This window comes from Cajanus cajan, chromosome 1 (genome assembly GCF_000230855.2).
Source record: "Cajanus cajan strain Asha chromosome 1, NIPB_CcT2T_4, whole genome shotgun sequence".
NCBI lineage: Eukaryota > Viridiplantae > Streptophyta > Magnoliopsida > Fabales > Fabaceae > Cajanus > Cajanus cajan.
Window position 1 is genome coordinate 79441874 of NC_138517.1, and position 19258 is coordinate 79461131.

Consider the following 19258-nt stretch of genomic DNA (forward strand, 5'->3'; position numbering starts at 1 on the left):
AATATTTTAGGGATAAAACAGTCATTTTACTATTTTTCAGACTTCGGTCTAAAAAAGTTATTAAAAATCAAAACTATATAGTACTCATCGTTAGAATTGTGCCTATCAAAATTATGATATTCTTATTCGGTTTTCCATAAATAAATACAAAATAAATAACAAAAACACTTAATAAATAAAAATCAGGTTGTTATATTATATCTTCAATTATTCGATTACTCTATTTAATTCATTTGTTCCAAGTAATCATATTATATTCTTAGATATATTTTAATTGAAGTGTTATTCTTGGGTATAATTTTTTTTCTTTTCGATTCTTGAATATATTTTTTAAAAAAATATGTTTCGTTACATTCTAATATTCATAGGAAAAATTTAGAATTCAATATAATTTAAATAAAAAATAATTAAAACAAACAGTTATAAATGCGTTAGAAATAAATTTTCATATTTTTACAGAAATATCATTTTTCCACTCTTCATCATAAGAATAAAAATGTGAAAAAATAAAATAAAATAATTTTATCAATAATCAACAATACCTTTAAATAATTTGTTATGAAAAAATAAAATAAAATAATTTTATCAATAATCAACAATACCTTTAAATAATTTGGAATCACAAGCATGATTCTCATGGATCTTTAATGCAATTTGTGAAATTTGGAAGAAAGTTCCACGTTGAAATATTTTAAATAAATTAGGATTAAATTAAAACAAAAAATTAAAGTAATATCAAATTAATTTTTTTTTAATATTATAAGGAACTAAATTAGAATTTTAGTCTATTTTAAAGCCTCTATTATTCCATTATCGTCAAGACAATCATTGTAGAATAGTTGATGTAACTTTTTACACCATTGTATTTATTACATTAATAAATTGCAGTTAATCATTTATGCTTTGTAGTGTTAGTGAAGTACTACCACTATATTAACATAATTATATATATATTTTCTTCTATTTATATCTCTTTGATCTTCCTCTTCTTTTTCTATGATTTCACTTATTATATATTTTTTTTGTTTTTTTTTCTATTTTTCTATTTTTTTTATGTCTCCTTCTCACACTTATCTATTTAAAATTAAGCAGAAGATAAGTGAAGAAGATATATAGAAGTATTTAGATGTAAAATATTTTAGTTTTAATTACTAATTTTCTCTCAATTTACTTTTTATTTTTTATAGTTAAAGTATTTCATTTAATCTATATATTTAATTTTGTTTATTTTTAACTCTTATAATTACATAAATTTACTTTATAAATTATAAGGACTAATAATATAAAATACTTTGAATTTGGTGGCAACCCAAATAGGTATTTTTTTTTTCTTTTTCGTATAAATAACAAATAATACTGTTTTGGTATATTAATTGGTCCTAGTGACATTGACTCGTCTCGTGTGTCTTTCTGTGCAGTTTTTATTTTTATTTTTATTTAATTTATTTTATTCCTTCGCTCGCAAGCTGCTTACGAAGCAAGTTGTGTCAGTATCACTGTGATTTCGTTTCAAAACTTCTTCTTTTTAAGTCACACTCTCACTCTCACTCTCCTTACTCACAAGGAAAGCTACCACCTTTTTCATTACCCTTTTCTCAACGCGTGTCAGTGAGTTCTGGGTTTCGATTTTTTTCTTCTTTATGTTTTGCATCTTCCATGACAGGGAGAACGATCGTTTCTTGATTTTTTTTTTTTTTTGTCTTTTGAATTTGAACGCAGGTTGATCAAGAAGGCAACAGAACCATGGAAGAAGCACTGCCAATGGAGATAGATACCAATACCCCGCAGCAGAAGATTACTCGTGATGTTCTTCCATTCGCTAGAAGGTGAGTTTAATGTGCACGTGTTGTTGTTAGCACTTCTAGTGTTGAGTGACATGCATTGTTGAATGTGTTATTATTGTCATTGATCTTGATTTTTTTTATTGTGGTTTTGTAGCTATCAACTTGAAGCATTGGAGAACGCTATCCGTGAGAATACCATAGTTTACTTGGAGACTGGTTCAGGCAAGACTTTGATAGCCGTCATGCTTCTTCGCAGCTATGCTCATCTTCTGCGCAAGCCTTCTCCTTTCGTCGCAGTGTTCTTGGTTCCCCAAGTTGTGTTGGTGTCACAAGTATGCCACTTTCTCTCTTGTGATGTCTTTTGCAAATTTGAGAATTGGGATGCTTTATATTTGATTGCCATGTGGTTTTTGTTGAGGAGATATGCAGTAATGGATCAGTGCTTTCTTTCACTGTGCTTTTTTTTTTTCGTTGTGCTTTAACTTTTTGCTATTCCCTTGCTTATTAGCAAGCTCAAGCCGTGAGAATGCACACTGATTTGAACGTGGGGATGTATTGGGGAGATATGGGAGTTGACTTCTGGGATGCTACTACGTGGAAACAAGAAACGGAGACACACGAGGTGAGGGATTTTGCATTTCTGTCGGGACTGATAATGCTCTTGTTAGGTGTACGAACCTGCTTTGCTTAATCATAATCCATCTGTTTGTGTTATGTGACATATCCCTGTTTTCCCCCACTTGAAAAGGTCGTTGAATATTTATCTATAATTAGGTAAATAGTTATCAGAATTTACGATTTGAATCTTATGATTCGATACAATTTGACAACCTGCTAATACATATCATAAGATGAATCTAAAATGACTTTGTATCTTACTATACATGAAAGAATCTTTGCAATTTTGTATCATCGATACGAGCCATAAGATTTAACTATTCGTTATTTTTTCTTTTTTGACCTTTCTAACTCCAATTCTCATGAAAAAATTGAAAAGTTATATAAGCTTAAATTGTTAAATGAAAAGGAATTGAAAGAACTCTTTTGAACTTATCCTATTTGATTATTCTGTTTCTCAATTTTTCTCTCACTCATTCAATGCATATATATACTCTTTTTAGTTATTTACTTGCTTTCATTTAATTCTTCTAAAATAAAGGTTTCACAAACTCGTATATAACTATAATTATTTTGTTCTACAAGACTTTGCTCAAGTTGTTTCATCTGTTTCTAGTTTTAAGTTTTTACATTGAACACTATATCATCTATATGACATATTTGAAGTAATTTTCATTGTCTCAGAATCTTACAATGTGATATAAATTATGATTCATGATTCAAAAGTCAACTCAGCGATTCACGATTCGAATCACAATTTGTTAACCTTCAAAGAGTGATTACAAATCATATATATAGTCTGCTTCTAACCTAATTAAGTAGAAAATGTACAAATAAAGACTAAACAAACCTGTCCCAATCATAGAAATAAAAAATTATGGTACCCTTCATTTGGTCTGTTGTTTTCGGTTTCTGAACTTAATGTGTACGTAATTAATCTCTCTTGACAACCAAAGCCATTGAGGCTTCTATCTTCTATCTTTGTGTTTGGGTAAAATGGAGAAGACATGCTTTCTTTTTTCTGTTATTCAATTGACTTGAATTTGAATATGATATGCATTGCATCATTTGTTACTTTTAGAATGATCCTTTTGAAATTTATTTTTTGTATTCTACACAGATATTTGCAAGGATAATTGGTAATTACTCTCAGTAATGCTTTTTGAATGTATAGGTGCTTGTCATGACTCCTGCAATATTGCTGAATTGCTTGAGGCATAGCTTTTTCAAACTGAATATGATCAAGGTTTTAATAGTGGATGAATGCCATCATGCTAGGGGTAAACACCCATACGCCTGCCTCATGACTGTGAGTGTTATATCCCCTCCTTGGTTTTTTATTAACCGATTTGTGTCTTTTAATTTTTTATGAATTCTTATCATGATAATATATTTCACTTGTGACTTTTTCATTAATATGTTGTAATATACCTTTAACCTTTCTAATTATTGTCCTTAATATTCATTTTTTGTTGGGTAAATTAAATATCTATGGACAGGAGCAAAGGGGGAAAGGGAAATTAAACCCACTACCACTGTGCTAGTGTACATACTGGGTAGAATGATATGTGAGCTGTGGTTGATTTGTGACATTAAAATATTTTTCTTCTTCTATGACATGCATACCATTAATAGCAAAAGACTATTCATCCATTTGTGGATTAGGAATTAGATCTCTAAACAACTCTTGTAAGAAGTTAGTCATAGTTATATATTCAGTGTGTACTCATCTCTAGAAACTATCTAATGTAAAAGACACATACGTCCATTCACTGACTTGTGGGGTTTTTGAAGGAGTTTTTACATAACTTACTTGGGTTTCTCTGGACATTAAAATCAAGCATTTATGCAGGTGTTTGATTATGCCTATGAAAGTGGTTATGACTTTCTTATGTACTTTTTTGGCTAATTCAAATAATCTTCGCTGTGAATCTTATCAAATAAGCTCATGTGATAAGCTTTAATTGAATAATCATTTAATTAAACGTTTTTTCTTGACATCCCATTGGTTGCAATATGTTGTCATATAAATTGCAGCAAACTTATGGTGTCGTTAATAGATCTGGACTCTGAAATACTGCATTTTCCAAAGATAATATGAAAAAAGACTTGATGTCGAACATGAATTCCATGGATGTAATAAGGTGGTGTGACCTGATGCGTGGGTTCTGAAAATTTGTTACCATTGACCATCTTACTTTATGACGTGAGATTATAAATTGAATTGGTGACTCTGTTCTGTAGTATCATGCTTTTTTCTAATTTTAATTTTCTTTGAGTTGTAATTTCTTTTGTTTAAGGACCATTACAATCATGTATTGTAAGAAGTTGTTTCCTTTCTGCATCTGCATTGTGAAGTTGCAGATTATATTGTGGAGTTGGTTTGTCACCTTTGTAATATTTGATTTCATGCAGGAATTTTATCATCACCAATTAAATTCTGGTATCTCTGACCTCCCTCGAATTTTCGGGATGACTGCATCTCCAATTAAGTCAAAAGGTATTCTGGCTTAGAGAAAGCTTATGGTCCTTGCATTGCTTGCTTGCTTTTTTTTTGTTTCCCAATAATGTTGAATTGCCTTTTTCTTCTATTTTATTTTTAATCCAGTTGGAAATTCTGAATCATCCTGGGCAAATAATATTCGGAAACTAATGACTCTAATGCATTCAAAGGTTCTTTTTTTATTTCCCCCCTCTTTTGTACAATTTTACTTGCTTTCTTTTTTCTATTCATGTCATTGTGTTGTTTGAGTGTTATCCTCTTCTTAGTATAATCATATAAACTCTTAGAATAGTGGATTTGAACTTAACTCAACCCTACAAAACTGACTTGTAAGGTGAGAATTACTATTCACTTATATATTCTTTAATTGCCTTATCTCTAGTCAATGCGAGACTTGGGTTTTTTTGGTACGTAGATAAATGGTGGGTGACTCTTTTTAATGATCTAGGATAGGTGAGACTTGAATTTTTCTCAATACACCCCTTCATGCCCAACACTATTGAGCTTGGTGTATGTATTAATGGTAGGTGGCCTATCTAGAGTAGATCTAGATAGCTCTAATACCATCTTAGAATAGTGGATTTGAATTTGAACTTAACTCAATCCTATAAAACTAGCTTGTAAGGTAAGGATTGCTCTCCACTTATATATTTTTTAATTATGTTATCTTTAGTCGATGTGGGACTTGAGTCTTTTCCAATATAAACATTATGGTAATTAAATATAACCATATGTAGATACATCACAGGACTATTGATACTTGATAGGGCCTCAGAGTGACAAGTTTTATTGGAGGGAAGTATCAAAGGATTAAATTTTTGTTAACTTATGGGTTATCTTATTTGATACTTTTTAGTTATTTCTAGCGGTTCTCACTGTTCAAGACTCTTAATGTTGACATGCCTAGAGGTATTGGAACCTGTTAGCATAATTTGTTCATGTGATTAATGCTTGTTTGTGTTGATGTGCAAATCATTTGGTCTTGCTATGTAGTATTTGTTTGACAAATATTTTGAATTGAAGGTATATACATGTGTAAGTGAAGCTGTCCTCGCTGAGTTCATACCAACATCGACACCAAAATTCAAGTTTTACAGGGATAATGGAGTTCAATTTGTATTATTTGAAGAATTAGCATTTAAACTCAAGATGTTAAAAGAGCAGGTGTGTACGTTTAAGGATATCAGTTTTTAATATATGTTCTGAAACAATTCAGAAAAAGAAAAACTCCGTGTCAAAACTTGAAAGGGGAAATATGAGTATGCTCCTTAGTCATTTGCTTTATTCCTATCATCTTCCCATATTTAGTTATTAGTCAGAATCATACTTTCATTTATATTTAGTGCTACTTTATAAGTTCCGTATTCTTTTATGTTATAGTTTATTATTTCTCGAGGTTATTAACTATTGGATATTCTTTTTCTCAGCATGAAATCACTCTAAGAAGTTCAGATTTCACTAAAACAGCTGCTGAGTCTGCAGAAAAAAGAATAACAAAGATTTTTTCTGCTTTAATGTTTTGCCTAGATGAGCTTGGTGTTTGGTTGGCTTTGAAGGTTCTTGCCTTCCTCCCGCAAAGACTTTCTGACTCTTATGGCTCTTCACAGTTTTGGAAATCATAGTTGACAACAATTGTTTTTTGATGTGACAGGCTGCAGAGTCTTTATCTTCCAATGAAAGTGAATCATTTTCATGGGGACACTCTGGTGATAGAGTTCTTAGAAGCTTTATTTTGGATGGTGTGCATACGCTTAAAACATACTTACCATGTGGTAATGATTCTACAACCATTGAGAGAACTTGTGAAATTTTGAATATAAATATTTTGCATGCATTTCTAACATTAATTTATTCAAAATGTTTTCTTACTCAGCATCTCAATGGTCTATTGGTGACAATATCAAATCTGATGTGGAAATGGGGCTGTTAACCTCCAAAGTTTGCTGTCTTATTGACTCTCTACTTGAGTACAGGTTATCATCAAGGATAAGTTTCTTTCTAAATATATCAAATGTGATGAAATAATGTAATGTGAGTTATTATTATGGATTTTCTGACCTAGACTTTTGTTGTCCTTGGTAGACTGTTTAAGTTTCTTATTGAATGAGTATGTGCTGTATGCTTGGTTATTTAATGTGAAGTTTCATCTTTCTTCTTTATTCTTCAGCTCTGAATAGGGAAGTTCATTGGATGGAATTAATCTAATCTTAACCTCTCCCAATATTTCGTAATTCAGCATCATGTCCCAACTAATGTTTGGAATAGTTCTAGGTTGACTCTATTATGACAAAATGTACAAGTTAAGATATTTTATGGTACAAAATACAATTTAAAGGTATGCAATTGATGGATGTTTTACAATATGAAAACAAATATGTGTGTATCTGTGCGTGAATTTTAAAATGTTGTGTGATATCAGGAGTTTGCAATAACTTGAATCTTAACCTAAAATTACAATGGGTCTAGTTTCTAGAATCCAAGTCTATTACTGTTGGCTTCAGGTTGGGACGAGCGTTGAACACCCTACCTTGTATTGATATATTCACAAAGATCTTGCATTGTGACCCAATTTATGAAACTTGTTATTTATTTATTTATTTTAGACTTATTGTTCTATCTAGCTTACTGTTTTTGATTGTATGTAGTTTTATTGGGATAAGATTATTTTGTTGTTTGATTGTATGCTGTGATCTTTTTTAGAGAAATTCTACTGTACCCTTCTAAATTTAAATGGTTTTGGAACAGTTGGTTTTTTATATATATTATGTGAATGTTTGATTTTCAAAAAAAGTTTATCTTTTCCATTTGCATGTATATTTTTAAAATTCTTAATATCTATAAGAAATCTGTGGCTTGGCAATATTTTTTTGATGATCTTATTAAAATTCTTAATGTTTTGGAAGGATTATTTGTATTCATAAGTTTCATTCATACTAAAATCCAAGAGGTTTTATGAGAAGCAAGTTGAATAGAAAATCCACAAAATCGCTCTCTACTTCAGCAAACATAATCTTATTGTGTTTTGCTCACTGTTATTTTAATAATTTCTACGAAAAGATTTGAAACACTTGGGTCAATATTTTGTGAGAGGAAAAAGTAAGTTAACTTAGATTATCTATTTGCCATGAACACATCACTTGGGAAAGGGAAAAGAAGTAAAAGTGAAAAGAAAAAAAATCACATGTTACTTCATTTTTATTGATTTAAAAAATTGACTATGTAGTAACTCCCTCTTTTTTATGCCATTATGATTATTATTAAATCTATTTGATGGATCTTCTATTTATGCTACAATTACAGGGGGTTGACAGATATGAGGTGCATAATTTTTGTGCAAAGGGTCATTACAGCCATTGTCCTTCAGGATTTATTGAATACCTTGCTTCCAAAATACAATAGCTGGAAGACTAAATTCATTGCAGGACACAATTTTGGTTTGCAAAATCAGTCAAGGAGAAAACAAAATGGAATTGTGGAAGAGTTTCGAATGGGATTGGTATGTTGTCTTTTCTTAAACAATCCATTGTATTGTGATAACCAAATGCAGTGTCTTACCAAGATATTTTTTAATATGCAGGTCAACATCATTGTTGCAACATCAATTCTCGAAGAGGGTTTAGATGTTCAAAGTTGCAATTTAGTTATTAGATTTGATCCATCTCCCACAGTGTGCAGTTTCATACAGTCCCGGGGACGTGCCAGAATGCAAAATTCAGATTACATATTAATGGTTAAGAGGTGTTTCTTTTTTACATTTCTCCGTTAGTAAGAATCATTATTACCCTGGCACATACACAAGTGTAAAATATCAACACTGCATGAGACAAAATTATAATGTCAAATCTATATGCTTTACTAGTTGAAGTAAATTTTACCCTGAATAACCTTTATTTTATTCTGAAATTGCAGTGGGGATTCAGTTACTTGTTCTCGACTAGAAAAATACCTTGCAAGTGGGGATATTATGAGGAAGGAGTCGTTGCGTCATTCTTCCCTTCCATGTGATCTTTTTGAAGGTGATGAATTTGATGAGGAAACTTACCGTGTTGCAAGCACTGAAGCCTTTGCAAATCTTAGTTCTAGTATTGGTTTAATACACTTGTATTGCTCACGGCTTCCTTCAGATGGGTTAGTTAGTTCATCACTGCCCTTTTTCATTTTTTTTCCTTGCTTCATTTTAATGAACTGAAGATATGCTTACTTTTGCATCATTCTGGTTCTTTTATTTTGTTTTTATCTAGTTCTTCATCATTTATCCTATCTAGATTAAACTCTTAGGTACTTTAAACCGACTCCAAGGTGGGACAAAGTGACCGGAACATTGTATCTACCCAAGAACTGCCCTCTACAGCCTATTCATGTAGAAGGTGACAAAAAGATCTTGAAGAATATTGCTTGCCTTGAAGCATGCAAACAACTTCATAAGATTGGAGCTCTGACAGATAATCTTGTTCCTGATATTGTCATTGAAGAAGCAGAGGTGGAGGAATTTGGTAACATAGATGCCTTCTATTCATTTCTCCTCCTACTATTTCCTGTCTTACTAAATATTACTTCTTGAATGTGAAATTCTATTGGCTATATTGTACTTTTAATCTCTCTATTTTTGTTGATCCACAATTTTGGTCCCTTTATTTTAAAATAAACACATTTAATCTCCTTATTTTTAAAACTACAGAATTTTGGTCTTACCATCAATTTGAAGTGCATTGATTGTTAAATTTTGATGTTGTTTGGTAATCTGTTATGATTTAAGTGATGTGATATTTAGGGATGAGACATGTGGGGATAAAAATTAAAAAATAACATACCAAAAACCTTTGTTTGTATCTATTTTAATGAGTGATTACTGATTAGTATTTATTTTATTCATAAATCTAATTTTAAAGATTTTTTAAGTTTTTTTTATCTCCAAATGTCATGATTAACGTTACATCACTTAAGTATGAGTAAATGTTAAAATTTAAACATTAGTAGAAGTCAATTTGACAGTAGGATCAACATTCCGTATTTTTTAAATTAGAGGGACTAAGTGTCTTTATTTTAAAATAGAAGGACTAAAATTGCGGATTGACAAAAATAGAAAGACCAAAAGTATAATCTAGCTAATTCTATTTGTTTATATAATTATTTGAATGGTTTCCACATCAAACAAATTCTTATAGGGAACGAACCTTATGATGAAAACCAACCAACGTATGTCCCATTTGGATTGGTAAATTCTGTGTCAAATAATAGTCACACAACCTACCATTGTTATTTGATGGAGTTCAATCAAAATTTTAGCTATGATATCTGTGTACAAGATATTTTTCTTGCCACAAGAATTGAGCTTGATCCAGAAATCGGATGCACACAATTTGATATGGGTTTTGACAGAGGTAGCTTGTCTGTGAAGTTAAGATACAAAGGAACCATTAATCTTTTTCCGGATCAGGTATGATGTCTAGTTGTCCTTCAATTGTATCTGGCATGTGTTAAGAAAAGCTAGTTATCTATTCTTTGTTTCTGTTTTCCAGGTTCTTTTATGTAAAAAATTCCAGGTTACTATTCTTAGAATTCTCATAGAAAATAATATGGATAAGTTGGCGACTGATATAGACAAATCCTATTTGGAAGATAATCTTGAGATTGATTATCTTCTGCTTCCCGCTATTGATAAAGGGCTAAATCCAGTTGTCGATTGGTTAGCAATTAATTCTGTAAATCCATGTAGCATTAGGTGTAAGATTCATCAACCGACCATATGGACTAAAAGTGGCCTAGTTTGTACTTGTAAACTGCAAGGTTCATTGGTTTGTACTTCCCATGCTAATGGTAAGATTTATTTCTATGTCACCACTGGTTTAATGGACTTGAATGGAAACTCCCCTATGGAACTAAGGGGAGGTGGAGTTACGACATACAAGGCTTACTATGAACAACAGTAAGTAATTATTTGTGATTGATGTTTATTTTATTTCTGAGGTTGTTTTATGTACTAGAGTGCATTATTCATTTTTTGTTTCCTTCCAATTTCCAGTCATGGCATTGAATTGCAATTTGAACATCAACAACTAATTAAAGCAAGACACAAGTTTCAAGTTAAAAATTACTGTCATGGACGCAAACAAGGGAAGGGAAGAGGTATGATCTTTGATTTTTCAATCTGTTTATTTTATTCTGTTCCTTAATCTCTCCTTTGTGATATTAGACCAATGATATTCAATCTTTGTTGTCCATAAATGCATGGAATTTTTTATTTATTTATAAATATAACAGTTTTGTTATAGGTGGTTACCTAGGAGGTTGACTATGCCATGAATCTTAAAATTAGGGTTACTGTACCTGTGTAATCAATATCTATTGAAGTGGATTTTTATGAATGTATAACTGTCATTAAATGGTATTTGATTATAATTGAAAGGAAATCACACTTGTTAGTTTGCTTATTTCTTCTGAACCATTGTTTGGTATTAAAACTATGAAAATGGCCTGTGCTTCATTGTGTTAGGCACAAAGCTTTAATCTTCTTATTTGTTACCTTTGTATTGGCTTGCTTGACCTGAACGTTAATGTTATAATCTTAATATAAATAGGATTTGTATCAGCAGTATCTGCGTCTATTAATGTGAATTTAGTTATCAATGTCATGATATGCCTAACTCTATTAATTTTCAAATTATAGTTGTGTTATGTACCCCAAAAGTCATGGCTATGTTTAGTGTTTGTCTTCAAGCACTACCCATATGCGATGCAATCTGAATCCTAACTTTGTGTTTTCTGTTTCAGAAGCAAGTAAGGCCTTTGTTGAATTACCTCCTGAGCTGTGCTTTATAGTCATGTCACCACTACGAGATAGTATCATCTATTCCTTCTCGTTTATTCCGTCGATAATGCATAGACTTGAAGCATTGCTCCTAGCTTTCAACCTTAAAAAGATGCATTTGGATCATTGCTCACAGAATGAAATTCAAACAATCAGGGTGTGTTACAATTGCTCTAGACTTGACTACAATCTAGAAAAGTTCAGACCCGTTACTTATATTTTCATTTCTTTGAAAACAGAAAACAGATCGAAAATAAGATGACAATTTTGTAATTAAAGAGTCAAAACAGGAAATGAAAAACAGATATTAATGGGGCCTTAGGAACTGTTTGGTGTGTTCATTTTCTGTTTTCATTTTCAGTGAAAACAGAAAATAGAGGCGAAAAAATGTTTGTTTAGGTTTTAAATAATATTTTCTGTGGAGACATTTCCAAAATGAGGTACAAAATTGACAACAAAAAAATCATTTTCAATATTTTCCAATAAAATGAAAACATGGTGGCACAAACCATAATTATAAATTAGTTTTTTCCTTTCTTTCTTTTTTGAATCTCATCATTCCATTATCTCTTCACTAGTGGTAATGATGATGGTAGCGGTAGTAGCAGTGACAACAATAATGGTGGTGGTAACTATGGTAGCGATGATGTCACCATCATCTCTATCACCCACCACCATCATCTTCACTACCATGTGACGGTGATGACAGTTGTGGTGACAACAACAACGACAAAAATGGCAGTGGTAGTGTTAGAGGTGTTGTCATCACTACTATCGTCACCATCACCACAATTGTGACATCACTACTCTCGCCACCACTGTCATTTTTGTAATCATCACCATCATTACTGTCACGTGGCAGCGATGGTGGTGGTGGTGATGATGGTAGTGGTGGTGATGATGGTGGCGGCCATGGTGACAGTGGTGTCACCACTGTCATTATCACCATTATTGCCACGGTATTAATAGACTTTAAAACATAATAGGCAATTTTATATCTTTATATTATTTGTGATAATTGTTAGATTTTTTTGATTAATTTGTATTGGTGCTCTCTAAATGTGTGGATATTTTATTTTTTTTATATTATTATTATTATTATGTCCAGTTGTCAAATATTTTAAAGATATTTTGCTCCACTGGTATCTGCGTTTTGCATTGTAGGTGTTGGAAGCAATCACAACTAAAAGATGCAATGAGACCTTTCATTATGAGTCTCTAGAGACTCTTGGAGATTCTTTTCTTAAATATGCAGCCAGTCAGCAACTTTTTAAAACATATCAAAATCACCATGAAGGTCTCCTTAGTGTAAAGAGGGAAAAGATCATATCTAATGCTGCCCTCTGTAAGCTAGGGTGCAGTTCTGGACTTCCGGTTCTCTCTCTCTCTCTCTCTCTCTCTCTCTCTCTCTCTCTCTCTCTCTCTCTCTCTCTCTCTCTCTCTCTCTCTCTCTCTCTCTCTCGTTGAATGTTCCATTTTTATGCTCTGCATCTGTTATGAATGCTGTCTTTCATCAATTTTCTTATTTAAAGTTAAGATTTTATTGTATGTTTAGCTATTGTTTTATCTGTTCTCAGTTGAATTGCTGTGGTTTTAAAATTATCACCATGAGGATTGCATTATAATCTTGAAACTTTAGAATTTTGCATTATTTTGATTTGCAGGGCTTCATACGAAATGAGCCTTTTGATCCTATTGCCTGGACTATTCCTGGTGATAAATCTGGAAGTTTTAAATTGAAAGAGTTGGATATCAAGGGCAGAAAAATTTATGTTAGTGGAAATAGAAAATTAAAACGAAAGATTGTTGCTGATGTTGTCGAGGCACTAATTGGGGCCTTCCTCAGCACTGGTGGTGAAAAGGCTGCATTGCTATTTATGGATTGGGTTGGTATTAAAGTGAGTTTCAATAAAATTCCCTATGATAGGCTGTTTGACATTCAACCTGAGAAACTGGTAAATGTCAGCTTTATAGAATCACGATTGAAGTACTCATTCCATGACCGTTCTCTTTTGGTGGAAGCTCTGACCCATGGTTCTTATATGCTTCCTGAAGTTCCCAGATGTTATCAGGTATTTACTGTGGTTATTGTTCATCATATGGAAACAAGGAAGTAACATTAGCATGTATTTATTATGTATGAATGAACCTTTGCCAAGTCCATATTTACTAGCCTATCTTTGTAAGTCTTGGTGGGACCTAATAAATATTAATTGTGCACATACTTCATGATTAATCATGTTTTCCTCTTACTGTTAATTTTGATTCTTTTATCTCAATTTGTGAATGATATACACCCTTGCCCTGCAGCGACTTGAATTTCTGGGAGATTCAATATTGGATTATCTGATTACTTGGCATTTGTACAAAAAATATCCCGGCATGTCACCTGGGCAGCTGACTGACATGAGATCAGCCTCTGTGAACAATGATAGTTATGCATGGTCTGCCATTAAGCATGGGTTGCATAAACATGTACTCCATGCCTCACAAGAGCTGCATAAGCATATTGCTGTCACACTGGACAATTTTGATAAGTTATCTTCGTCATCAACTTTTGGATATGAGTCAGATACATCACTCCCCAAGGTTAGTTGTTAAAATTTAGTTCTTAGGTTCACTTGATTATTATTGTTATAAGTATTAAGTTAATGCTATCATTTTGTATTACTGTCATAGTGGTGTTTGAATAGGGGAAAAAGCTCCTGGAAAGTGAACTTGACTGTAAAGTTTATGTTCAAGTAGTGGTGTACCTACTCTATAAAGAGTGATGATATACGTATAGTAATTTATACAATAATGTATACAACATCATATTTTGTTTCTCTCTCTCCACCCACATTATTTATTACATTTCAAACTTTCTCTCTTAACATTCTTTCTCTTAATAAAATTTGCTAACAAGTATGATTTCCATTCTATAAATTCTAGGGTGGATGCATGCTTACTCCTGCACTTGCAAGTTTACTTAGGAGGATCCTTGAGAATGTATAACTAACAAAATAAATATCTCATTATTGTGGTGTATAAATTTTTAGTGAAAACAGTTTTTAACTGAAGGGGGGAAATATGATTTGCATTATGGGTTTGTTTTTAGAGAATACTATTTGGTTTGAGTTTTTCTTCAAAAGCTGTTATAAATTGTTAGGAAGTCCCACGTTGTCTACCTCAGTTCTCTGAGTGCGATTTATATAATTGTTGGGCAACTTCTTTTAACTTCAATTGGTTTTAAGCTGAATTCTAACATGGCATCAGAACCAAGAGCACATCTTCGTATTTCACCTATTCTAATAGGTATTGCTTGGTCTGACAGGCATATGTGGAGGAGGGGGGTGTTGGGAAGCTCAACATCACTTGCCTCATTTCTCTGAGTGCAACTTGTATATTTGTTGGGTAACTTCTCTTAATGCAGTTGGTTTTAAGTTGAATTCTAACATAAATGGGTAAATGGCTGCATCAAATTTTAAATTTTCCCTTTCTTAAGTTGTTACATGAAAAGCCATTAGTACCTTTTGCTGCTTTTCTTTTAGTTTTAGTAGGGGGCAGCATTGTTCTGGTTTTCAATTCTATTTTTCATGCAATTTTGGTGTACCTTCTCTTTGCGAAGGATAAATTAGTTCACTAAATGTTTTACTCCAGTACCTTGTTTTCCAAACCCATGGACTGTTGAAGGAGTAGTTACTGAACTAATGAATTAGACCACTTTTGATAAATTTGGTCAAAATCTTCTGCTTCTCCAATGTTAAAGAACCTTGGAATCATTTTTCGTCTGTCATCATGACACATGCTTAAACATGTAGCTGCTTTGTCCCCTTCATTTAAAGATGTAATGTTAGCATATACTTTCTGTGAGTTTTGCAGCGCATTTCTATTCCGTGACTTTGATGATCAGCTACAATGTGTTAACCATTTCAAAATTCATGAGATTGTTCCTATTGTTTGATAGGTACTTGGAGACATTGTAGAGTCTCTGGCTGGAGCGATTCTCGTTGATTCAGGATACAATGAGGAGGTTGTGTGGGAAAGCATAAGGCCACTTTTGGAACCCCTCGTCACACCTGAAACGTTGAAGCTCCATCCCATCCGAGAGTTGAATGAACTCTGCCAAAAAAGAAATTATCAAGTTATACGTGACACCGGGTCCCGCAAGGATGGTGTGACTAGTTATAGAATGGAGGTAGAAGCTGATGGGGTCATTCACCAGTTTGAGTATTTAGGTCCTGCTCTTAAGGACACAGCTAAGAAGATAGTCTGCAAGGAAATTTTGAATTCCTTGAAGAAAGAAGAATCACACACAGGAATGGTTTAACATGACATTGTCGTTGTAATACTTATTAATATTTCTACATGACATTGTAATTTTACAGGAATGAGTGTGAAGTAGTTTTACATTATCATCTAATCATAAACTATTATTTATGATAAATTGTTAACTTTTATAATAAGCAAGTAAAATGTTATACTAATGGTGATATTTGTTTGGTTAATGATGTAAAACTTTTAGATTGTCAGTGCATCTCTTCTTTTTAATCCTTCTCATTAATATTTCACCGGTGTGAGTATAATATTAACATTTCCTATCATGTGACTTAGGTTTTGACTTTTGATACTATCACTAGTTTACAACAAAGGATGCTTACAGTGAACAGACAATATTTCACCATTCAATATTTTATGTGTTAAATGGACTAACTGGAAAAAAAAAAGATTAATCATATTGGTCGCGGAGGATGATGAAAAGCTTATTGCTGTGAAGGATCGTTTGGAAGAGGAAGAGAAGTCATTTTTTGAAAAAACTAGCCAAGATGACCAAAGCTGAAGAGTTTCATTGTTTATCAACTCTCCAGGAGCATGAGCGTGGTTTTTCTTTGTAAGAAAATGGGGAATGATTCTTATGTAATGTATTTTTATTATAAAATGAAAGTTAATGGTTAGATGACTTAGATCTTTACACATGAGAATATCAATTTTTTATATCTATTTTTTCACTTGAGAAGATCTCTTCCCAAGAAGGGATATGCAATGTTGTTTTCTCCATAATGCCCCTAAAATCAAGTATTTCTAACATTTTTATTTGCAAAAAAATATTTCAACTCTCACCCCAACATTAATTTAACCCGCGGTCTAATATATAAATAAAGAAGGGTCTATCTAGGTACCTTTTTTCCATTTAGATTTTGATTAGGCCAATTTTTTTAAGTTGGTCATGAATGAATAGTGAATTCAATCCTAGACTAGTTTTTGTTATTGTGAACGAAGACGGTGGGCCCAACTATAACAGAGAATCTTAGATCTGACACGTGCTTTGGTACAATGTTCCAGTTGTCTATGACAACCAATATTCACTCGTTCACACATTTCATGGCGAAGGGACAAACCCATCAACGTCTATCGCTTAATAAAAAGCCCATTTGCCCAACATTACGTTTCGGACTTCATTAGTAGTAAGCGAGAACCTTCCTTTAATTGGTGGTGGTGATGGTGGTGGGGTTCAAGAACGAGTGAAATTAGAAATAAGGCAAATTATGTTCATAATTTCTTAATTTACTTTTTTTAATCTCAATTCTTCATTTATAAAAATTTTAAGGCTATATTGTATTTTTAATTTATTATTTTTATATACAATTTTGATTCTCTTATTTTAAAACAGAAATATTTAGTCTCTTAATATAAAATATATAAAATTTTAGTCTTTTCTTCTTTTTACATTTATTACATTTGGAGATGAAAAATAAAAATAAAAAAATATCTTTATGGAGTATCTAATTTAATGGATGATTTGTATTTGTCTTTTTTTATTTTATTTTTTTAATTTTATTATTATTATTATTAGTTTACAAAAAGGTACTTTCTGCTTTCGTATATTTTGTTTACAAAATAATAATAAAATAAATGATAAAAATTAATTGAAGTTAAATACAAGGAAATGATTAACAAATGAGTGAATGATTTTAGGTAGTTAATTAGGTGCGATAAAAAGTGTTTCAAAAATTATAGAGATAAAATAGTCAATAAAAAATGATACCAAAAAGACATTTTAAATATGGGTAATGTATAGGGTGAGAACTTTATACTTCCTTAGTTCCTTCCAATACACACACACACATCATATTCAAAGGAGTGCTTTTTACAAAAATTGACCCAAATCCTCATTATGGAGTATCTTTGTACACACTCTCATATCTTAAGTGTAATGATTTGATAAGTTCCTATATTTTACAATTCAATAATTAGCATCAAAACATACATCTAATCACCTAAGGTTAACATGCAAATAGTCATGGATATACATGGTGCATGTGTGTGTTTATATATGTATAGGGAATAAAATATGTTAAAATAAAAATTTTCCTCAATAGAACTACATCATATCCTATACATGTGTGTGCGTGTGTGTATATATATATATATATATATATATATATATATATATATATATATATATATATATATATATATATATATATATATACAATAATCCAAAACTGAAAATAAAATCTAGATTATTAGTTAAGCAACACTACAAAATAACTACATAAAAGTAGCCCAACAAAATATCAACACTATCATCATTCAACATGACTTTCACAAGAACATGCAACGGTAAGCTATTACTAAAAAACAATTAACAAGTATAGAAGAATTAACTATCTGTACTACAACTTAAAAAGCTCAACATACACCAACCATGATTCATTTGCAACCCAACTATACAACACAAGTTCCCAACTAACAACATAGTTATACAACCATCAACATGTCATATGAACAACACAACACAATATTCAACTTGAGCAGCACAACAACAACACTACAACTTACCCACATAACAACATAGCATATGCACAACATAAAAATTACATGTGTTGCCATATATTTAATTGAGAGATCTCTTACAACACAATTGAGTAGTTTAAGTTACTTAAACCTACCGATCCAACCAAAATGCTAACTTTTTAAGCTAGTTAGGTTAACAACTAATTTGGATAAAAATCTACAACAAAACATGGTTTCTCGAATTTTGCCACTTAAACTAGGAAAATCTAGTATTTTTGTTAGGGTAGGATAACTTGGGTATGAACATATCACAATCTTAGCATGCATAATTAAGTTTCCTATGAGATTATCCTGTTGACTATCCTCCAAATACTTTGCCCCTTCTAGTACTTAGTTAGGGATTTTGACCTCCAACCTTACACTTCATTCGATTTGGTCACTTTATATACGTATGACTCAACTTGACTTCCATACAAATCAACATTTTGGTCATTTTATAATCAATATAACTCAATCTGACTCATATACTGTGATCACTTATAAATAGTGTAACTCGACCTTACCCCCATATTACATCAACTAAAGTCCTAAATAAAACTTAACAATCCACTTCAAGAGTCAATTTTTTTAGAAGAAATTTCAACAATTGGACTCATAAAGCACCACAACTAAGGATGACAAAATGGGTCATGGGCCACGAGCCAGCTCATTGGGCCGCCAAAAATTGGTAGGTTGGGTTAGACATCATGGCCCACCTAACTTGCCTCT

At 31.9% G+C, this 19258-nt stretch overlaps 1 protein-coding gene across 4 annotated transcripts; it reads left to right on the forward strand.

The window, feature by feature from the left end:
• The first annotated feature begins 1477 nt into the window (after positions 1-1477).
• On the forward strand, positions 1478-16200 carry LOC109811422 (endoribonuclease Dicer homolog 2). 4 transcript variants are annotated; one of them, XM_083063765.1, is made up of 24 exons: positions 1478-1608; positions 1720-1826; positions 1939-2116; positions 2293-2406; positions 3577-3711; positions 4818-4902; positions 5011-5075; positions 5929-6069; positions 6333-6461; positions 6557-6677; positions 6779-6878; positions 8206-8401; positions 8483-8643; positions 8815-9033; positions 9184-9398; positions 10071-10342; positions 10425-10831; positions 10928-11031; positions 11677-11870; positions 12878-13087; positions 13378-13785; positions 14024-14302; positions 15027-15106; positions 15660-15830. In XM_083063765.1, the coding sequence occupies exons 2-24, from the start codon at positions 1744-1746 to the stop codon at positions 15676-15678; spliced, it is 3915 nt and encodes a 1304-aa protein (XP_082919891.1). In that variant the 5' UTR covers positions 1478-1608; positions 1720-1743; the 3' UTR covers positions 15679-15830. The 4 variants fall into 4 exon arrangements, with proteins under 4 accessions (XP_082919891.1, XP_029129825.1, XP_082919886.1 ...); XM_083063760.1 differs by lacking the exon at positions 15027-15106 and having other exon boundaries at positions 1479-1608; positions 15660-16200; XM_020375177.3 differs by lacking the exon at positions 15027-15106 and having other exon boundaries at positions 1584-1602; positions 15660-16200.
• Positions 16201-19258: the final 3058 nt, after the last annotated feature.

Bases quoted from the DNA above. Each gene is read 5' to 3' on its own strand.
- LOC109811422 (XM_083063760.1), top strand. From the start codon at position 1,744: ATGGAAGAAGCACTGCCAATGGAGATAGATACCAATACCCCGCAGCAG. The intron at 3,712-4,817 runs GTGAGTGTTATA...GATTTCATGCAG, and splicing joins CATACGCCTGCCTCATGACT to GAATTTTATCATCACCAATT. The intron at 5,076-5,928 runs GTTCTTTTTTTA...TTTGAATTGAAG, and splicing joins TGACTCTAATGCATTCAAAG to GTATATACATGTGTAAGTGA.